At 38.6% G+C, this 23,166-nt stretch overlaps 1 protein-coding gene, 1 long non-coding RNA gene and 1 pseudogene across 2 annotated transcripts; all 3 read left to right on the forward strand.

Annotated features, from left to right (window-relative positions):
* Positions 1-245: 245 nt before the first annotated feature.
* Positions 246-4,943, forward strand: LOC148587245 (putative disease resistance RPP13-like protein 1). The gene is made up of 3 exons (XM_088513088.1): positions 246-1,846; positions 1,985-4,665; positions 4,855-4,943. Exons 1-2 carry the CDS (start codon positions 277-279, stop codon positions 4,594-4,596), a joined length of 4,182 nt encoding a protein of 1,393 aa, XP_088369214.1. The 5' UTR covers positions 246-276; the 3' UTR covers positions 4,597-4,665; positions 4,855-4,943.
* A 379-nt stretch (positions 4,944-5,322) lies between these two features.
* On the forward strand, positions 5,323-6,236 carry LOC148587246 (uncharacterized). The gene is made up of 3 exons (XR_015911398.1): positions 5,323-5,453; positions 5,576-5,669; positions 5,823-6,236. It is a non-coding gene; the product is annotated as an uncharacterized LOC148587246 (long non-coding RNA).
* Positions 6,237-18,591: 12,355 nt separating this feature from the next.
* On the forward strand, positions 18,592-23,122 carry LOC148587247 (putative disease resistance RPP13-like protein 1; annotated as a pseudogene).
* The last annotated feature ends 44 nt before the right edge of the window (positions 23,123-23,166 follow it).

Below are 23,166 nucleotides of genomic sequence, written 5' to 3' on the forward strand. Positions count from 1 at the left end.
CACATGGTCCCCTGCAAGCTGCAGCGCCTTCAACCAAAAGAAAGCTGAGACTTTGCATTATTTGACGGGATAGAATTTTGATACATCGACTCCCAACTAACCTACTATTTGATTTTTTTTAACATAAATTAATCTAAACTAGACACATATTAAAGTAATAATTAAATAACATATGAACTTTTAATACTCCTTCAACGCTTCACTTCACAGAAGATACCACTTACTTGTGCTTGAGAATTCTGAGTTTCCTCATCATACCTTTCTAGAAAGAAAACCATGGCAGAGCTTTTCCTTGCTCCGTTAATCCAACTGCTGTTTGACAAAGTGGCGTCTGGCGAGTTGCTGAACTTTGCACGCCGATATGTGGGACTCGGAGAAAAGCTGAACAAGTGGAAGCAGACGTTACAAGAAATCCGGGAAGTCCTTGATGATGCGGATGGAAAGCAGCATGATGTGACGAGAGTGAAACTGTGGTTGGATGATCTTAGAGACTTGGCTTACGACGTGGAGGACATACTTGATGAGTTCGCCACGGAAGCTTTGCAACTCAAATTGACGGGAGGAGATGATGATCAGGCCAGACCAAGTAAGGTACGGAAACTCATCCCTACCTTGTTGACTGGTTTGACGCCAAGTGCTCTTAAGCTCAATGGTAGGCTGGTTTCAAAGATAGATGAGATCTCTGAACGATTCGATAATATCGTGACACGAAAAGATCAACTGAACTTGAAAGAAGCTGCTGATCGTGGGAGATCAAACAGAAGAAGAGGGGCACTGGAGACAACTTGTTTAATGACAGATGCTAATGTTTATGGCAGGGAAAAAGATAAAGAGGTTTTACTTCAATTGTTGCTGGGTGAAAGACGTAATGATGCTCAAGTCTCTGTGATTCCTATACGCGGTATGGGGGGTATAGGAAAGACAACTCTTGCCCAGCTTTTATTCGATGATAAAAAAGTGCAAAGCTTTTTTGATTTAAAAGCATGGGCTTGTGTTTCTGAAGATTTCAATGTTGTTAGAGTCACAAAAGCAGTTTTGGAATCGATCACCTCTGAAAGCTGTGGCGATGATAATCTGAATTTGTTGCAAGTCAAACTGAAGGAGCAACTAAAAGGGAAGAAATTTCTAGTCGTTCTGGATGATCTATGGAATGAGAACTACGATGATTGGACTATCCTACGCGCTCCTTTTCTAGCAGGGGCTCCGGGAAGTGCAATTGTCATCACAACTCGCAATGAGAGAGTTTCATCGATAACACGTTCCCTTCCAGAGTACCGTTTGGAAGTGTTGTCGAAAGATGCATGTTTGTCTGTATTTACCCAACATGCATTGGGGGCAAGCAACTTCAGTGCACATCCGGACCTTCTAGAGATTGGTGAAAAAATCGTTGAAAAATGTAAAGGCTTGCCTTTGGCGGCAAAGACCCTCGGAGGCCTCTTGCGCACTAAAGAGGACCATAATGAGTGGGTAAATGTACTTAAGAGCAAGATATGGGATATACCAGAGGAGAGAAGTGGAATTGTTCCCGCCCTTATGTTGAGCTATCACCATCTCCCCCCACATTTAAAAAGGTGCTTTATGTATTGTTCAATACTCCCAGAGGACTATGAATTTAAAGAGCAGCAGTTGATTTTGTTGTGGATGGCAGAAGGTCTAATTCAACCACCGAAAGGGGATATGCAAATGGAAGATCTAGGTAGCGAGTATTTTCAAGATTTGTTGTCAAGGTCCTTTTTCCAACAATCAAGCACAAAGAAACTACGATTTGTGATGCATGACCTCATCAAAGATTTGGCTCAAAGGATTGCAGGAGATATATGCTTGAGGATGGAGGATAAAATTAAGGATGATATTGATAACCCTGAAAAGGTTCGACACTCTTCTTACTTGCCTGGCCATTTCGATATTGCTAAAAAGTTTGAGCCTTTTTTTAAATTCAAATGTCTACGTACCTTCCTCCCTCTTTCACATCATCATTATTGGACTCATAATTATTTGTCTCATAATGTTTCTCATGAATTGTTTGTGAAATTACCATGTTTAAGAGTGCTCTCTTTGAGTGGATACTACATAGTTGAGTTACCAAATTCGATTGGCGATTTGAAGCATCTACGGTACCTTGACCTTTCTCACACTAAGATTAGAGGTTTGCCTGAATCAACAACCACTCTAAACAACTTACAAACAATGATTCTGGAGGGATGTTCTTATCTAAAGAAATTGCCTTCAAATTTGGGCAACCTGGTCAACTTGCGCCACCTCAACATTCTCGAAGCAAATAAGCTGGAAGGAATGCCTCCTCAAATAGATAAATTAACTCATCTCCAAACATTGTCTATTCTAATTGTTGGAAAAGGCAGTTGCTTCGCGTTAAGAGAGCTAGGTTCTTTGTTGCATCTTCGAGGGACACTCATCATCTCACAATTGGAGAATGCCATTGAACCCACATATGCAAGGGACGCTAAGTTAATTGAAAAGCCCAATCTTACTGCGTTGTGCTTGGAATGGAGTAACAAATTGGATGAGTCACTCGACCGAACAAGTGAATTTGAGGTACTTAACATGCTACAGCCTCACAAGGCTTTAAAAGAGCTCACTATCAGGTGTTATGGTGGTATGGAATTTCCAACTTGGTTAAGAGGTCATTCACTTTCTCATATGGTGCTTTTAAGGATTGAAAATTGTAAAATGTGCACGTCATTGCCACCAGTGGGCCAACTACCATCACTCAAACACCTTTTCATTGAAGGTATGGCGAGTGTGAAGAATGTCGGTCATGAGTTTTATGGGGTTAGTTGCTCACAACCTTTTGAATCCTTGGAAACTTTGAAATTCACGAATATGGAAGAATGGGAGAACTGGAGCACTAATCAAGAGTTCAGACACTTGCGTGACCTTTCCATTACAAATTGTCCCAAGTTGTTGGGGAAGTTACCTAACCATTTTCCTTTACTAAAAGCAGTTTTGGTACAAGACTGTCCGAGGTTGGTGGTTTCAATTTCAAGCTTTCCTGAGCTTTGCAGACTACAAATTGAAGGATCCGAAGGGGTGATGTGTGAAGATAAGGTTGTCTTCAACTCACTAAATTCCAAGTCTTTTTCAACAATTTCAAAATTCAAATCTCCAATAGAAGGGTTTATTCTTGAAGGACTAACACATGTAGAAAAACTAAATATTGAAAATTGTGAGGAGTTGACACATTTGTGGTCAAATGATGTGGGATTATTACAATCCCTCCCACGTCTTCGTGACTTGAAGATTGGCAAGTATCAGAAACTATATCATTTGTTTGATAAAGCAAAAGAGCAACCAAAACAGGGTATGCCATCCACCCACAATGGCATGGAATTTTTACCCAAGGAAATCATGTACAACAACACGTGTATTGAGCGCATTGAGATTAGTGGATGTGATTCACTGAAGCACTTTGCAATAGGCCAGCTACCTCCAACACTTAAGCGGCTATGCATACAGAATTGCAAGAGTATGATAATTTTACTTGATGAGGATGATGCCAATAGTTGCAGTACTAGCACATCTCTTCTTGAGTTCTTGGAGATTGATAACTGTCCATCCCTCAAATTCTTAACATCTAGCGTAGAATTATTGGCAACACTTAAACACCTCGATGTTAAAGATTGTGGAAAGCTGGTGTCAATAGCGAAAAGTGAAGAATTACCTGCAACACTTCAACACCTTACAATTTGGAATTGTAAACAGCTGGAGTCAATAGCGAAAAGCTTCCATCACAACTCGTCTCTTGAAAAGATTACAATTTGGAATTGTAAAAACCTTAAATCCTTACCCACGGGCATACACACCCTCAGCCATCTAGACACGATTGATATTCGTTGGTGTCGAGCTCTTGTTTCCTTCCCAGACGGAGGGTTGCTCCCTAGCAACCTTAGAGAGTTAAGGATTGATTATGATATGGCCCTACCTAACTGCATTCACAACATCACCTCACTTCAAAAATTGACGATTAGCGGGGTATCATCCTTTTCGGAAGAGGGTTTTCCCGCCAACCTAACATCACTTGAAATCTGGGATTGCAACTTCACTGAGGCCTTGCTTGAATGGGGGCCGCACAGGCTTACCTCTCTTAAACATCTTGTTATTCTAGGTTCGAATGTGGAGTCCTTTCCAGCTGAGAAGATGCTGCCTGCGTCTCTTACTTACCTCACCATCGGAAGCTTCCCCAATCTGAAAAATCTGCCTTCCCTTCGAGACCTCACCTCTCTTCAACGACTGAAGATCTTTAAGTGTAAAAATCTCACATCCTTTCAAGAGGATGGCTTGCCTCCCTCACTCCAGGAACTCAGCATCAAAAGCTTCCCCAATCTGAAAAATCTGCCTTCCCTTCGAAACCTCACCTCTCTTGAAAAACTGGATATCGTTAAGTGTGAAAATCTCACATCCTTTCCAAAGGATGGCTTGCCTCCCTCCCTCCAGAAACTCGAAATTGAAGACTGTCCTCTGTTGAAAGAACGCTGCAAGAAGGATAAAGGACAAGAGTGGCCCACGATAGCCCACATCCCTTGCGTTAAGATTGATAATAGGTTCATCTATGACTCAGAAGAGAAGGAATCAAGGTGAAGGGCCCCCCTACACTCAGTTGCTCTGTTTTATTTAGATGCTAGAGAAGTGCCAAGGAATAAATCCAAGGTCAGTTTATTTTCACATTAGTTCTTTTGCTTCTGGCTTTTCTTCGACTTCCATCAGGGAAGGCTCAGTGCTTCCTCCTCGAAGTAATTAGGGTTTTTGATATTATTTCCCATTTTTCATCTTCTTTGGAAGATTTTTAAATAATTTGCATTTATTCTTATTTCTCTCATTTCTTTTGGGGTTCAACAGAGCCGTGGGCGGGTCCACTATGCAAGTCATCACCATGAGCCACACATCACGCTGTTCAAGAGGCCTCTAAACTGTTAGTAGCAGGAGGAGAACATGCGTCATCCCCCACAAATATACTTGTAATCTCTCCAAGTAGAGTTCATATTTTCCTAAGAAACAATCTGGATGTTTTGGAACTTAGGTTTGTATATTTGTTAAACTTTCCTGTTTGTGAATTTTATGTTTGTCATTGGCGTTGTGTTGATATAAAAGGCTCTTTTGTTTTTGCCTGAATGTCTGTGTTAACGAGATCTTATGTTGCTCCAATTTCGTAATGTTCTTGTTGGGTTCGGATAAATGCAGAACAGGTGTTTGTTGAATTGCCTCAGCGACCAAAGCAGAGAGTGAAAGCCTTCGAACATTGAAGTTTTTCATTACTATTAGTGCCTTTTTTGTTGGCTTTTGTAAAGCGAAGAAACCTGTAAGTTCAACACTCCCAGACTAAACACCAAACCTAGAGCATTTATTGCATTTTCTCCAATAATTTGGCATCGCACTCTTGTAGGTGGAACCCGGAGTGTTCAATGAAGAAAATGTTGGTCCTGAACAAGATATTGATGGTAAATATTTTGCTCCTTTGTTTTTTTATGGTTGATTATCGATATATTAAAAAAAAAAGAAAAAACAGAGTTAACTTTATTGCATCGAAGGAACCATGCTGATCGAGTTATATTTCTATCAGCGTCTTTCAAGCAAAATGGGTATGGAGAAGGGAAGGGATTATCCTAATGCAGTATCCCCAGGAACAAACCGATACAGATTATGAATACAAAGAGGTATGCCTTACTGCTTCTGCAATTTTATAATTTGTTTGGATGTTGTGTATCCAATTAGACAAATTCCTTTTTATAAGTGATCGAGAGTATAATTGTTATTATTGTTAAAGATTCCAACCAAACATGTTAACCAACTAATTCAGTTTCAACCAGAAGAAGACTTCCCCAATCACACTCACTTTCACGACACTTCTTCTACACTCAGCAGCCCACACATGGCGACCACCTCAGCTGATTTTACTCCTGACAACAGATGTCTCTCAACTCTAAATGCAAGCTGATTGCTGCCTCCCAAGACAAGATGAAGGCCGCCATTTGTCCAGGATTCCTGCATGTCAGATGTCCATGTTTTCTGCTGGCTTTCATCTCAGCTCAGCACACAATTGTCCAGCTTCCATGCTCCTTGTTTCCCTCTTAGTTTTCAGTTATGTGATTTAGTATGTTCATTGTTTTCTGCTATGTATTTCGGTTTTCTCTTCTCTTGTAAAAACACACGAGCCATTTGACTATATATATACATGGTACTGCACTGTTGTTGGTTATGTAACCAAAACAGTTTTCCTCCAATCTTTCAATTATATGTTTATTCTCATTTGTTAAGAAAATGATATGATAATGAAATGGACAATCTATTTTCCAATATTTAGAATTAGAGGTGTGCAACTCTGCTTTGCAGTTTCAGTTGCTTTTTGTTTTTTCTTTGCTCCTTTTTGATTCTTTTGATCTTTTAAATTTTTCCTTTGCAACCAAAGGATGCACTTATGAACACAAAAATGCTATACATTTTCCTGGTGAATTATTTTTTGTTAGTGGGTTTGCAATGTTTCTCTGCATAAGTATACCATATAGTATATAATCAGATAAACAATGGGCTTACAGGTAGAATTCCCCACTCCAATCAAAATCATAGTTTTGGACAGAAAGTAAGTATTGGGTTCCTAATAATATGAATGATAAAATGATTGATTTCTTTCATACAACAATATATGAAAAATATGGTACATTTTTCAGAATTGCTATTATTTGGACAAAGGCAACATTGGTGTGTATACTCATATCAAGATTTGAAATATGAATTACCAAAGTGAGATTTGATTAAAGATGTTATCATCTTCCAAAGTGAGAAGCTGGATCCGAAAAAGCGCACCCTCACTAATTTGCATCCATCTCTCACAAATTTCAAGTCCCTGCCAATTCTGTGCTGGATGAAGACTTAAACTTACATGAATTTCGAGAGCTTTCTCATACAGGAAGGTAGAAGAAATGTTGCAGCCCATGGAAATACTTTTGCTTGTGTAGGAGATCTTATGGGGTTAGGTAGAAATTCCCAGAAAGTGTTGTGTATATTAATAAAGTACTTCCATGGGAGAAACACTTGGCCAGTTGACTTAGATGTAAGTTTTTAAGAAGTTTTAACAAGTAGTTAAGAAAAAGTTAAAAAAATCCATTCTCCTAAGTATCTTAAGATCGATAGCATCAAATTTCACAAAAAGGAATGTCAGTCTTCCAAAAAAAAAAAAAAAAAAAACCAAAATACATTTTCATCCCTTTAGACCAAAATCGTGTGCTGAAAGAAAATAGGCTAATTATGAAATGTCTGAGATTCGCTGAGTTTAGGATTTCTTCGAAAAAACTCTATTTCGTATGCGAGTACTTAGGAAATTTAACTAGTTTTGTTCAAGAAACTAGGACTTCTCTCTTGCAAGTAGGTTTCTGTACTGTCTAATTCTTGTCAGTATTGCATCACAACAATTAGCTGCTAAATTAAAATCAAGCCCCTTATTTATTCGCAATATTAGATATTACACGGTAATAATTTAGTTTGTCTACCTTCAAAAGACTTGAGACTATTAATGCCAATGATATCTACCTCAAATGGCACCTATTCCCTCTATTAGAATAGGGTATAGGATGAGATCATGAGTTTAAGGTGCACTGGATGTGTCATGTGTATGTGACTTGCAAATACAGTAAAAAAAAAAAAGAAAAAAAAAGAGAGAAAAATTCATTTATTATCTCATAACTTTTATAATCATACTTTTAAACTTTTAAAAGCATCAATTTAGGGCTACTATTTTTCATAAGGTTGCAAAGTTAACCATTCTATCCAAATTTAGTGTTAAATCATTACGGAGAAAATGAAATCCCCAAAATACCATAGTCCAAATTCAATATATTTTTGTAATTTTATAAACATTTTAAGGATATTTTTGGGAATTTCACTCATTAACCGTTTAATTTAACACTGAATTTTAACGAGAGGATTGACATTAAAAACTTTTGAAAGACGGTAACTCTAAATTGACACTTTTTAAAATTTAAGAATATAATTGTAAAAGTAATGAAAGATCATGGGCGTTCGGCGATAACCGATAAGTGAAGGTTTCCCAAAAAAAAAAAAAAAAAAAAAAAAAGAACTTATTATTGATATAATGATTATAATATTGTTATTTTGCAATGATTGTATAGTGAAATGATGTGATCGATCATATTGAATGCCTTGCTTTAGATAGAGTGTATTCATCCATTAACATATAAGATTATCAATTTCTTTTTAACATTAACTGGAAAGGATTTTTAGAACATTTTATTTTTAAGGCAGTAAAATTGACGTCCTTTAGCTTCTTGAGAGAAATTGAAAGCTTGATTTCCTGTTGTTTACACATCACAGATAACATTTAATTAATTTTGATCTTGAATGCTCAACTCAGAAGGTGCTAATTAAGGATGTTGCTTTATCTGCACTAACAGGAATGAATGGTAACTATACAGTTACTGCAAATGTAGCCAGCAACTTGAATAAGTTTTAATCATGTATGTTTCCCTTGTGAATACTGGTCCTTTTGGATGATTCTAAGTAGTTCACAATTTCTTTTTGCTTTTGCATATGGGCAGACTAGCAGTGGTACGTAAGACATTTACCATAAATTAAGTTGAATGTTATACCATCTTAATTCTTAATTCTTATGATATTGGATTTAGAAACGACTAATTTCGTGCATGTTAAACCTTATCGCTTATATTATTACCAAAAACTCTAGTTGTTTCTTGCTTTTGAATGAAAATATATTCTTGGTATAATTGAAAGTTTTTCAAAAGTTGATTCTATATCTGCTCTGCACGTGTGAAATTTTTCAATCTCACAGCACCCTGAGAGTGAGAGTGAGAGTGAGAGGAATTTTTTGTTTTGAGAGTTTCTACAATTAATGGAGATTTACAATGAAACTGTCATAGACCTTCTGAATCGTGAATCTGGTCCTCTTCGGCTTCTAGATGATCCTGAGGTACTTGAAAGAATATTTTATAATTAAGAGCTTTTAGATGTACTACTCACTATGTATGTTTTTGCCGTAACCCTTAATTAGTTTCTTGTTTTTGTTTTCTTAACACATACAACAAAGGAACCTTTGTGGAAAAACTTGTTGAAGAAGCTGTTTAGGATGGCCAACATGCATCATATCTACGGCATTTAATTATCACTGTGAAGGTAATATTAATGCAATGTCATTCATCCGTTAGAATTTTCGTTTAAATCCTAACGGATAAAGCCAAAATACCTTAAATAACCGTGTTTAAAAATTAAAAATAAATAAATAAAAGCACAATTTGTAAGCTATGGGTTCTATGTTTTTTCTTAAATAATTTTTAAATACATGGGTATATGGGACATTTCACCTATAATTTTTCTGATTTAATCCAAAACTTTAACCGTAGAAGTGACATTGCCAACTTTTCAAAAGTTTTTACACTTAATTTAGAGTTTTTAAAGCTTAGAGGGATGATTGGAAAAGTGCTAAAAGTTCGGATGGGAGGTGCTAACTTTGTCTATTTTTTTTTTTAGCCTTAATTTCACAAATTCACATCCGCTTATCAATGTATCATGTGCTTTATTTGAATTAGAATTAGCTTTTTTCTTACTGTATGAGTCTTCTCTCTTTTTGATCAGGACATACTAAGTTGTTAAGCACTCTTCCTGTCATGTTCTAGGATGATATGTCTTTAACTACCAAGTGTAGATATATCCTTCTCACTTTCTTAGGTTTCAGATATAATCCATCATCTTCTTGTACTTGTTTATAATGATGTATACGCTTCTTGGTTACGTATTCATGCATACGGCTGGAATTTTTACCTTTTTGGTTTCAGACCATAAAGAGTGATCAGGAAATTAAGGTAAGCAAGTGCAAATGCTGAAGCACCACGGTTCAATACATTTGGAACTTCAGGTTCATGAGTTTGTTTTAGCGCTATATTATGACATTCACCAAACAAACTGAACGATTGAGACCTCAATTCTTGTTAACGGTTTTATCAAGTAGCTTGCTTTCAAGTGAAACCTAATAAAATACCAATACCATAAACCTATAAAAAAATTTTTGTAATTGAACCAGATAGTTGAACATATGAGTTTTTGAAAACTGAGTTCAGCTGAAGACTAACTAGAAGAAGTTTCTGATGAATGGATCTCATTGGATTTGAAAACTTTGGGTTTTTTTTCTTTTTTTTTAAAAAAAATAAAAAATAAAAAATAAAAGTACTGGAACTGAAATGTATCTTGATTTGTGAAAATTCAACTGCAAAGTGATTATTTGTCTCTGCGATTTTTCTGTTTGTAGTGATGGCAAAAGGAGTACTGGACATGTACCATACCTGGACTCAAAACTCACACGAATCTTGTAGTCGTCACTAGGGGAAATGCTTGGAGCGCAATTATAATTACGGTCCGAACATTTCCTTTTGCCAATTATAAATATCAAAAAATTATAACTAAAAATTATAATTTTGATAATACAAGAAAGGAAAATTATCAAAAAATTACAACATAGTATTTTGTATTTTTTTTTTTTTAAAAAAATATAAAATAGTTTTTGTCATATTTTGTGGAGAGGGGTTACAATACAATTTATTTCAAACCAATTAAGGTTTCATAGCTGTCGGTAGATAAAATTGGATGCAACAAGTGACTGAGATGCATGTTGACATAAAAGCATTCCTTTTGTTTATGTCATATAAAGAAGGAAAGATCCTGTTTCTCCTATTTCTTGCAGCTATTCTTGTTGGGTTTGCATAAAAATGAGTTTGTTAAAATGAAGAGGTGATCAATTAATTAGCAGGTAGATAGAGATTATTCAGATGGAATTTAATGGGGTTGGCAGTTGGGGGATAAATACCGAACGAAGATGGATTTTTAAAATTCTTTCGGTTTGCGTTAAAAAATGAAAAATAATAGGAAAAATTTCACTAAGCCTCCCTGACAGAGGGGTCCAAAGTGAGAGCAAATGGAAGTTCAGAAGTTCAAAATGAGAGATTTGGCAGTTCAAGGGAAAGAATTTGGTGAAAAAGTTGGATCGGGATTCCTCTAGTAGTTTCTTGCATTTAGAAAATGTTATCTATTAAGAAGGTGGCATATTATCAAGGCCAAAAAATAAAAATGCTCATAAAATGTTATCAAGTCTTTAAAGATAAGTTTTGTTAGTTCCGCACGTACGTACCTGTCTATTGTCTTCATACAAAGTAGGAAATGGGAAAATGAAAAAGGCTTTGAAATTGGAAATGATTAGGAGAATGATCAAGTCCATTGATGATGAGCTTAGAAGCTATATATTAAAATTGCATGAGTTTGGATTTATCTCATCATTTAATCAAAGAATTTGAACTATTATATTTCTCTTTCACTTTTATCTTTTCAATTTCTACAAACATATTAAGATTTATTATTTGTTGACCAGTAACTTCCTGATTTATTCATTAATTTCTACCCAGAAAACCCATGAAAGCTGCAGAGTTGGTTGTTTCTTCTTTTTTCCTGGTAATTAATGGTGTTTGGCTACTTTGAATGAGGCCAACAATGGTGGACTCTTGCTACTCCATGATTTAGTATGAAAGTGTTGAAATAACTAAAGAAGACTAGAGAATATAGGGATAAACTGAATATTGTATTTCTGTGTGTTTAGAACTGTATACAATGATGCCTATTTATAGTTGAATAAGGCCAGATAAAATAGGAATTACAATCAAGGAATTAATGTACAATATTACAGAATAATATCAATGTATATACAGGGAAAATATATCAAATCAGCAATTATGGTGATTGTCAGCAATTATGGTGATTATCAGAATATAATCAGAATATATTCTGATTATATTCTAACATCCCCCCTCAAACTCAAGGTGGTAATGTAGATGCCAACTTGAGTTTGGAAACAAGATCACGGAACCGTCCAGGTGGATGTGCTTTGGTGAACACATCGGCCAACTGATCAGCGGAAGCAATGGGACAGAGACGGAGGGTCCCCTGCAAAAGATGATGGCGCACAAAATGACAGTCGATCTCAATGTGTTTAGTACGTTCATGAAATACATCATTATGCGCAATTTGAATCGCACTTCGATTGTCACAAAAGATAGGAGAACTAGAGGTCTGAGAAGCACCCATGTCATGTAAAAGCCAACGAAGCCAGAGAAGCTCGGAAGTGGTGTCGGCAAGAGCACGATACTCAGCTTCGGTGCTAGAGCGTGCAACAACTGATTGTTTCTTACTACGCCAAGAGATGAGAGAATCACCAAGTAAGAAACAATAACCCGTGGTGGAACGACGATCAGTGGGATCACCTGCCCAATCAGCATCTGAATATACATGTAAGTCTAATGATGAGTGAGAAGAGAAATGCAAACCATGAAACAAGGTGCCCTTCACATATTGAAGGATGCGAAGAACAACCGCATAATGAACCGAGCGTGGTGCTGTCATAAACTGACTAACAAGGTGGACTGCATAGGCAAGATCTGGTCGTGTCACAGTAAGATAGATGAGACTGCCAACTAACTGTCGATAGAGAGTGGCATCAGAAAGTAGCTCACCATCAGTGGCACGGAGTTTGACATTTGTCTCTAGAGGGCTATCAACAATTTTGCAATCAGTAAGGCCAGCTCGTGAGAGGAGATCTGAAGCATACTTGGCTTGAGAGAGATAGTAACCTTTTGGATCAGAAGACACTTCCAATCCAAGAAAGTAGTTGAGAAAACCCAAATCCTTCATCTCAAATTGTTGGCTCAAAAACTGTTGAAGATTACGAATACCAACAGTATCATCTCCAGTAATAATCATATCATCAACATATAGTAAGAGAAGAATGAGACCAGCATCAGATCGCCGGATAAAAAGAGCAGAGTCATAGGGGCTAGAAACAAACCCAATCTGCGCAATAGTGGAGCTGAATTTGGCAAACCAAGCCCGTGGAGCCTGTTTCAAACCGTACAACGCCCGGCGAAGTCTGCAAACCTTGTGTGGCGGATGATCGTACCCAGGAGGAGGCTGCATATAAACTTCTTCACTAAGATCATCATTGAGAAATGCGTTTTTCACATCCATTTGAAAAAGATCCCAATGACGCACAGAAGCCACAGCAAGGAGTGATCGAACAGAAGTAAGGCGAGCCACTGGTGCGAAAGTCTCCTCATAATCAATACCATACTCCTGATTGAACCCCTTTGCCACAAGACGTGCCTTGTATCGCTCAATAGACCCATCAGATTTTGACTTAATCTTGTAAACCCACTTGCACCCTACCGCAGTTTTGCCTAAAGGTAAATCAACTAAGTCCCAAGTATGGGTTTTGGAAAGGGCATTAAGTTCTTCAGACATTGATTCTGCCAAAGAGGGTTAGCATGAGCCTCACGGAAGGAGTGAGGTTCATGGAGAGTAGCAAGAGCAGAATAACAGTGATAATCATGAAGATGGGAAGGAAGAGATGTTACCCGAGTAGAACGACGAGGGATAGAGGGAGCGGGCTCAAGAGTAGATGGATCAACAGGCAGGGCAGTGTCATTGGGGTCGACCGTCGGAATGTCGTCTGAAGAGCTTGTCATCCCTGCATCAAGATCAGTAATGTCGGGGAGCAAATCAAGTGAGACATTAGTGAAGATAGGAGAAGAACTAGAGGGACGAGTAGGAAAAGACTCCATATCACTAAATAGCCTATGTTCCCAAAAAGTGACGTGCTGCGAGATGCGGAGCCGTTTGGAAATAGGATCATAACAACGATAGCCTTTGTGTTCAATGCCATACCCAAGAAAACAACATAGACGAGAACGAGGTTCTAATTTTGTTCGTTCATGGGATGGAAGTAGCACGAAACAGACACAACCAAAGAGGCGGAGAGATTGGTAATTAGGAGGAGATCCATACAAAAGTTCATAGGGGGACCTATTTAAGGTAGTGGGAGACGGGACCCTATTAATGGTATAAACAGCGGTAAGAGCGGCTTCTCCCCAAAAGTGTTCAGGGATAGAAGCAGAGAGGAGCAAAGCCCTAACAGTGTCTAAGATGTGCCTGTGTTTACGTTCAGCACGACCATTTTGTTGAGAAGTATTTGGGCATGAGCAATGGGGAAGAGTGCCATTTTGTTTGAGGGTAGTAAGGAAGGTAGATTCACGATATTCCATAGCATTATCAGAACGAAAAATTTTTATGTTGCGAGAAAATTGGGTTTGAATCATCCGTTGAAATTCAGAGTAAATTTTCGGAAGTTCAGATCGATTTTGTAAAAGATAAAGCCATGTGTATCGAGAAAAATCATCCACAAAAATGACAAAATAGCGGGATCCACCCATGGTGGGAATAGGCGCAGGGCCCCATACATCAGAATGCACCAAGTCAAAAGGAGCAGAAGAAACAGATGCACTATTATTAAAAGGTAAAGCACTTTATTTTCCAAGTTGACATGCAACACAATCAAATGACTCAGACTCAACAGACCCTAATTGACCACTTGTAGCTAAAGAACGAATACGAGAAATAGATGCATGCCCTAAACGAGAGTGCCATAAACTGAGGGTGGTAGAGGGAGACCGAGATGGAGTGGCAGCTGATACAGCAGGAGGAAGATGGAGTGATGAAAGCTCAAACAGACGTCCAATCTTACGGGCGGTCCCAATTAGCTGTCCCGTCTGTGGATCCTGCACATCACAACCTCGGTTAGAAAAATGTAGTTCTAAGCCAAGTTCACAAAGTTGGCCAACAGATAAAAGATTTAACGAGAGATTAGGCACTAAGTATGTATCAGACATAGATAGTTGATGAGTTGAAACAGACCCGATGTGACTGACAGCAAGATGGGAACCATTAGCAGTGTAAATGGTGGTAGGCCTAGGTAACACAGATTTTGCAGAAAATATGGAAGAATTCGGTGTCATGTGATTACAACAAGCAGAATCAATATACCAAGAGGAATTACCTGATGTGGTGGACATGGCGGTATTAAGATTGGACTTAGATAAAACCTGATGAATGAGAGCTTCGATTTCTGCAGGAGAAAGAGTACTGGGTTGGGGTGCAATATCGGTGTAAGACATATCTGATGTATCAGTATGAGTGACCGCAGCAGCCTTATGACTAGGAGCTCGATAATTCCCACGAGAAAGTCTTTTCCTGCATTCACTATATCTATGGCCAAACTTCTGACAATAGTGGCACTGGATGTTCCGATTGGATGAGGAAGACCCGGCAGGAATAGAATTGGGAGCACGCGCATTGCGAGATGCAGTAGCCATAACCATCTCAGAGGTGTGTAACTTCATAGTAGAGAATCGAGTCTCTTCTGAAACAAGTTCACTAAGAGCACTCTCCAAAGATGGCAGTGGTGAGCGGTGAAGAAGAGAAGCTCGAGTATGCTCAAACTCATCTCGAATTGCCGCAAGAAACTCGGCTAGGCGCATGCTATCGCGAAAAGCGATGTACTCAGAGGCATCAACCTTATCCCTCCACTTTGGCTCACATAATGATAATTGATTCCAAAGACAGGTCATTTGTGAATAAAAGTCAGTAATACTCTGACCTGGTTCCTGGCGCATGTGATGAAGCTTGGTCACAATTTGAAACCGCTGAGCAAGATCAGTAGTGCTGTAGCGCTGAGCTAACATATCCCAGACATCTTTGGCATTGTTAAGATTGCCAAATGTCATGCTGATGGAGACAACACAAGTGTTGGAGAACCAAGAAATGATCCTGTAATGGATACTTTTCCATGTACGAAGGCGGGTTGAGAAAGCTGCAGCAGGTTCCTCTTTTCCAGCAAGAGGCTTAGGTTCTTCACCAGAAACATACTCCCAAAGACAATGTCCTTTGAGCCACCTACTCATATTTTGTGACCAAGCCGAGTAATTGGAGCCATCAAGAATAGTAGGGATAGGTTGGGTAATATCTTTGGTGTTTGGGAGAGTGGTAGGAGGTACGGCCATTTTTTTTTTTTTTTGGGATATAATCCGGTGTGGTTGGGTGTAGGGTAGGTTCTGTGAGCCTGGTGCGAGAATTAATCTGGTGTGGTCGAGTGTATGATAGGGGATATAAGCTTGTTTTTAAGGGTTAGGATCTGGTGTGGCTAAGTCTATAGTAAGGAGTATAGGCTTGGTTCAAGAGGGCTGAAATCTAGTGTGGCTAGGTGTACTGTAGGTGTGTGAGCTCAAAAGGTAGAAATAATCTAGTGTGGCAGGTGTAGTGTAAAAGAAATAAGCTCAACAAGACAACTTACAAGGTGGCGGCGCGTGGCGGCTCCGGGTGGCGCGTGGTGGCTCCGGTTCGACAGATCGGCAGCCTCCGATCACGAATCTATGATTCGTTTTTGAAAAACGGCTGACAGGGCGGCGTGTGGTGGCCGGAAACAGTACTTGGTGGTGGTGGTTCAAAATTCCACAGACTTCAGGCGGCGCGTGGCGGCGCGTGGAAGGTCCTGGTGGCGCGTTCTTTCTGCAGGTCAGTAGATCGGCAGCCTCCGATCTGGATTCTGGCGGAATTTTCTGAAAACGGCTGACTGGGGCGGCGCGTGGTGGCCGGTGGCGGCGTGTGAGGCGCGTGAACAGTGACACAGAGACTTCAGGCGGCGCGTGAGAGCGCGTTGAATTTCAGAACGTTGATCTGATAACTCCACAGGACAAATCGGACCTTTTTGAGCCTGTTGGTACAATAATTATACCAAAACAAGATCGAAAAAGCCTTTGAACGGACTGACTTCCTACTTCTCTAGACAAGGCCAAAACTTGGCTTTGATACCATGTTGAAATAACTAAAGAAGACTAGAGAATATAGGGATAAACTGAATATTGTATTTCTGTGTCTTTAGAACTGTATACAATGAGGCCTATTTATAGTTGAATAAGGCCAGATAAAATAGGAATTACAATCAAGGAATTAATGTACAATATTACAGAATAATATCAATGTATATACAGGAAAAATATATTAAATCAGCAATTATGGTGATTGTCAGCAATTATGGTGATTATCAGAATATAATCAGAATATATTCTGATTATATTCTAACAGAAAGGAATCAAAGAAAAAGCAAAATAGAAAGCTCACCTTCACTTGCATTATTTGACAAATAAGGAGAGAAGACTTGGAAACGACTAAAACTAAGTCTTTGTATCCCCACCGATGTATCTCTCAAACAGTTGTATTGTAACCCCTCTGCACCAAAAATTACATAATTTTTTTTTTTTTTTTAAAAAAAAAAATACTAGATTGTAATTTTCTGGTAATTTTAAGAGATATTGCTTCAATTGAAAGTTTGAGAAAAGATTACAAATTATTTGGTAATTCCCTAAAATTTTAGTTCTCTTTTGACTACCTACTGTGCAGAACAAAGTACGAAATGGGAAAATGAAAGGGGTTCAATTTTTTTTTTTTTTTTTTTTTTTTTTTTTCATCCGTTTGCCAAGCATTTAGCAAAGACTTTTGAGTAAAAGGGCTCCATCATCGCCATTCACAGAGTTTTTTTTGGTGTAAAAGCAAAAGATCAAAAAATGCTTTAAAAAAAATTACAAAAAATGTATTTTGTAATTTTAATTTTTATGGCACGATATACTTTGGGTCAATTAATTAAGCTTATTTACCTAGCAACCTCACTAAATTTTACTCACCAAAATAACCAAAAATACAATTTTAATTATTTTAACAACTCACCTTTTTAGAGCACCAACGGCAGCCTCACTACTTTAACAATTCACTTTCACTATTTCATTTAAATATTATTTTTCAAAGATTTGTTTATTCTTTCTCTAACTTTTATATTTTTGAATGTTTGTTAAATATAGTTTATTTTAAGAATATTTGTCTTATTCTAACGGTAATATTTTTAAAAATTTGTAATATTTCCTTTATTTTCTTAGTTTTAATTTCTATTGGAAGAAGATGATGTTTTTTATGATTGATTTTGGATTGTTAGTCACGTCAGCTTAGTTCCACTCCCAAATCAATTCTGCAAAGTTTTTTTTTTTTTTTTTTGTTAACAAAAAAAAACACAGGAATTTTTCGTCTTTACTATCATTCAATAGTAATAATATTTAATCAATAGGTACGTTAATAATAATTTTTAAATATGGTGAATACTATTCATCTCACTTTTTTTTTTTTTAAGTAATGAAACTAAGAAGTGAACATTTAAGTCATTTTAATTAAATTATCTCACTAAAATAACCAAAAAGTGATTTTGACGAGATGCAAGGAGTGCTCCAATATTGGTTACCGGTAATACTTTGGGTCAATTTAGTGATACCAAAGCCTTCGTACAATTCTTCGAGTTTTCCTTTTCAAATCACATGGTCACCCTGCAGGCTGCAGCCCACCGTAATTGACCGCATTCAACCAAAAGAAAGGTTACACTATGCAGTATTTGACGGGATTAGAATTTTATATATCGACTCTCAACTAATATATATAACCTACTATTTGATTTTTTTGAACACAAATTAATCCAAACTAGACACATATGTCGGTTATAATTAATATAGTATCCACTGAACTGTCAATACCCATATGTGATATATATGATATGCCACGTAGCAATATGAACTTCCGATACTCCTTCAAGGCTTCAACCCTTCACTTTACAGAACATACCAATTATTACTTGTGCTTCTGAGCTTCCCCATCATACCTTTCTACAAAGAAAACCATGGCAGAGCTTTTCCTTTCTCCGTTAATCCAACTGCTGTTTGACCAAGTGGCGTCTGGCGAGCTGCTGAACTTTGCACGCCGATATGTGGGACTCGAAGAAAAGCTGAACAAGTGGAAGCATACGCTGGAAGGAATCCAGGCAGTCCTTGATGATGCGGATGGAAAGCAGCATTATGAGAAGCAATCCGGGACTGTAAAACTGTGGTTGGATGATCTTAGAGACTTGGCTTACGATGTCGAGGACATACTTGATGAGTTCGCCACGGAAGCTTTGCAACGCAAATTGAAGGAAGGAGATGATGATCAGGCCATACCAAGTAAGGTACGGAAACTCATCCCTACCTGGTTGACTGGTTTGACTCCAAGTGCTCTTAAGCTCAATGTTAGGCTGGTTTCAAAGATAGAGGAGATTTCTGCTCGATTCGATGATATTGTCACACGAAAAGATCAACTGAACTTGAAAGAAGCTGCTGATCGTGGGAGATCAAACAGAAGAAGAGGGACACTGGAGCCAACTTCTTTAATGACAGATGCTAATGTTTATGGCAGGGAAAAAGATAAAGAGGTTTTACTTCAATTGTTGCTGGGTGAAAGACGTAATGATGCTCAAGTATCTGTGATTCCTATACTCGGTATGAGGGGTATAGGAAAGACAACTCTTGCCCAGCTTTTATTCAATGATAAAAAAGTGCAAAGCTTTTTTGATTTAAAAGCATGGGCCTGTGTTTCTGAAGACTTTGATGCTGTTAGGGTGACAAAAGCAGTTCTAAAATCAGTCACCTTTGCAAGCCGTGATGAAAATGATCTGAATTTGTTGCAAGTCGAACTCAAGGAACAACTAAAAGGGAAGAAATTTCTAGTTGTTCTGGATGATCTATGGAATGAGAACTACGTTGATTGGACTATCCTACGCGCTCCTTTCCTAGCAGGGGCTCCGGGAAGTGCAATTGTCATCACAACTCGCAATGAGAGAGTTTCATCGATAACACGTTCCCTTCCAGAGTACCGTTTGGAAGTGTTGTCGAAAGATGCATGTTTGTCTGTATTTACCCAACATGCACTAGGGGCAAGCAACTTCAATGCACATCCGAACCTTCAAGAGAGTGGTGAAAAAATCGTTGAAAGATGTAAAGGCTTGCCTTTGGCGGCAAAGACCCTCGGAGGCCTCTTGCACACTAAAAAGGACCGTAATGAGTGGGAAAATGTACTTAAGAGCAAGATATGGGATATACCAGAGGAGAGAAGTGAAATTGTTCCTGCCCTTATGTTGAGCTACCACGATCTCTCTTCACATTTAAAAAGGTGCTTTATGTATTGTTCAATACTCTCAAAGGATTATGAATTTGAAGAGCAGCAGTTGGTTCTGTTGTGGATGGCAGAAGGTCTAATTCAACCACCGGAAGGGGATAAGCAAATGGAAGATCTGGGTAGCGAGTATTTTCATGATTTGTTGTCAAGGTCGTTTTTCCAACAATCAAGCACGGAGAAATTCCGATATGGGAAACCACAATTTGTGATGCATGATCTCATCAACGATTTGGCCCAAAGGGTTGCAGGCGATATAGGCTTCAGGATGGAAGACGAAATTGGGTGTGGTAACAGAAGGAGACTTCCTAAAAAGGTTCGACACTCTTCTTACTTGGGTGGCTTCTATGATATTGCTAAAAAGTTTGAGCCTTTTTTTGAATTCATATGTCTGCGTACATTCTTGCCTCTTATGCTTCTACATCGTGGGCATTGTTTTTTGACTCATACTGTTCCTCATCAATTGTTGCCGAAATTAAAACGTTTAAGAGTGCTCTCTTTGAGTGGGTACCGCATACTTGAGTTACCAGATTCGATTGGCGATTTGAAGCATCTACGGTACCTTGACCTGTCTTACACTAAGATTAGAGGTTTGCCTAAATCAACAACCGCTCTATACAACTTACAAACAATGATTCTGGAGGGATGTTCTTATTTAGAGAAATTGCCTTCAAATTTTGGCAACTTGGTCAACTTGCGCCACCTTAACATTCTCAATGCTGCTAAGCTGGAAGGAATGCCTCCTCAAATAGGTAAATTAACTCATCTCCGAACATTGTCTAATCTAATATTGGGAAAAGGCAGTTGCTTCTCGTTAGGAGAGCTAAGTTCTTTGTCGCATCTTCGAGAGACACTCATCATCTCACAATTGGAGAATGCAACTGAACCCAGGGATGCAAGCGATGCTAAGTTAAGTGAAAAGTGTGATCTTACTGCGTTGTGCTTGAAATGGAGTGTCAACATAGATGATTCACAAGATAGAAGAAGTGACTTTGACGTACTTAGCATGTTACAACCTCACAATGCTTTGAATGAGCTCACTATCAAATGCTATGGTGGTACAAAATTTCCGACTTGGTTTGGTCATTCATTTCTTTGTATGGTGTTGCTAAGGATTGAAAACTGTAAAAAGTGTAGTTCATTGCCACCAGTCGGCCAACTACCATCACTCAAACAACTTTTCATTAGCGGCATGGCAATTGTGGAGAATATTGGTGTTGAGTTTTATGGGTATGGTTCCTCACAACCTTTTAGATCCTTGGAGGCTTTATATTTTGAGGATATGGAAAAATGGGAGACATGGAGCCCTAATGGAGAGTTCCCACACTTGCGTGAGCTTTCAATTGCAAATTGTCCTAAGCTATTGGGGAAGTTACCAAACCATTTTCCTTCATTAGGAAAAGTTGTTATAAAAAGATGTCAGCGGTTGGTGGTTTCTATTTCAAGCTTTCCAAAGGACTGCGAACTACAAATTGAGGGGTCAAAAGGGATTATGTGCGAAAGTAAGGTTGACTTTAGCTCACTACACTTGAGTTCTCTATCAACAATTTCAGAGTTCACACCTCCTCCAACAGAAGGGCTTCTTCTCGAAGGACTAACTCATGTAGAAGATCTAGCTTTTGAAAATTGTGAGGAGCTGACGCCTTTGTGGTCAAATGATGTGGGATTACTATAGCCCCTCCCAAATCTACGTGTTCTACAGTTTGATAATTGTTCGAAACTAGTTTCGTTGGTAGCAGAAAAAGCAAACGAGCAGCCACAGTTGGATTTGCCTTCAACACTTAGAGAAATTCATATCTCTCGTTGTAATGTCCTGGCATCTTTACCCAAGGAAATCATGTACAACAACACGTGTATTGAGCGCATTGAGATTAATGGATGTGATTCACTGAAGCACTTTGCAATAGGCCAGCTACCTCCAACACTCAAGCGGCTAGAGATATGGAATTGCAAGAATATGCTAATTTTGCTTGATGAGGATCATACCAATAGTACTTGTAGTAGCGGCTCATCCCTTCTTGAGTACTTGGATATTTCTGATTGTCCATCCCTCAAATTCTTAACATCTAGCGTAGAATTACTGGCAACACTTAAACACCTCTATATTGAAAATTGTGGAAAGCTGGTGTCCATAGCGAAAAGTGAAGAATTGCCTACAACACTACAACACCTTGAGATTTGGGGATGTGGACAGCGGGTGTCAATATCGAAAAGTGAAGAATTGCCTGCAACACTTCAACGCCTTGTGATTTACGATTGTGGACAGCTGGAGTCAATAGCGAAAAGTGAAGAATTGCCTGCAACACTTCAACGTCTTACAATTAGCAAATGTGAACAGCTGGAGTCAATAGCGAAAAGTAAAGAATTACCTGCAACACTTCAACACCTTACAATTTGGAATTGTTCAAAGCTGGAGTCAATAGCGAAGAGCTTCCATCACAACTCGTCTCTTGAAAAGATTAGAATTTGGAGTTGTAAAAACCTTAAATCCTTACCCACGGGCATACACACCCTCAGCCATCTAGACACGATTGAAATTTATAATTGTCCAACTCTTGTTTCCTTCCCAGACGGAGGGTTGCTTCCTAGCAACCTTAGAGAGTTAACGATTGATGATATGGCCCTACCTAACTGCATTCACAACATCACCTCACTTCAAACATTGACGATTAGAGAGATTTTTAGAAGAAGTCCAAGCGTGGTATCATCCTTTCCGGAAGAGGGTTTTCCCGCCAACCTAACATCACTTTCAATCTCGGATTGCAACATCACTGAGGCATTGCTTCACTGGGGGCTGCACAGACTTACCTCTCTTCAACGTCTTGTTATTAGTGGTGGATGTCCGAATATAGAGTCCTTTCCAGGGAAGATGCTGCCTGCGTCTCTTACTACCCTCACCATCCAACGCTTCCACAATCTGAAATACATGTCTTCCCTTCAAAACCTCTCCTCTCTTGAACAACTGTATATCGCAGAGTGTGAAAATCTCACATCCTTTCCAGAGGATGGCTTGCCTCCCTCACTCCAGCAACTCATTATCAAAGAGTGTCCTCTGCTGAAAGAACACTGCAAGAAAGATCAAGGACGAGAGTGGTCCAAGATAGCCCACATCCCTTGCCTTGAGATTGATAAAATGTTCATGTTTGATTCATAAGAGGAGGAATCCATGCCTGACTTGGAAGAGGAGGATTAAGGAGGTCTGTCGTCAATTGACCCGCAGATTTTGCTTAATGTAAG

The sequence above is a fragment of the Corylus avellana genome, chromosome 2 (assembly GCF_965113065.1).
Source record: "Corylus avellana chromosome 2, dhCorAvel1.hap1.2, whole genome shotgun sequence".
NCBI lineage: Eukaryota > Viridiplantae > Streptophyta > Magnoliopsida > Fagales > Betulaceae > Corylus > Corylus avellana.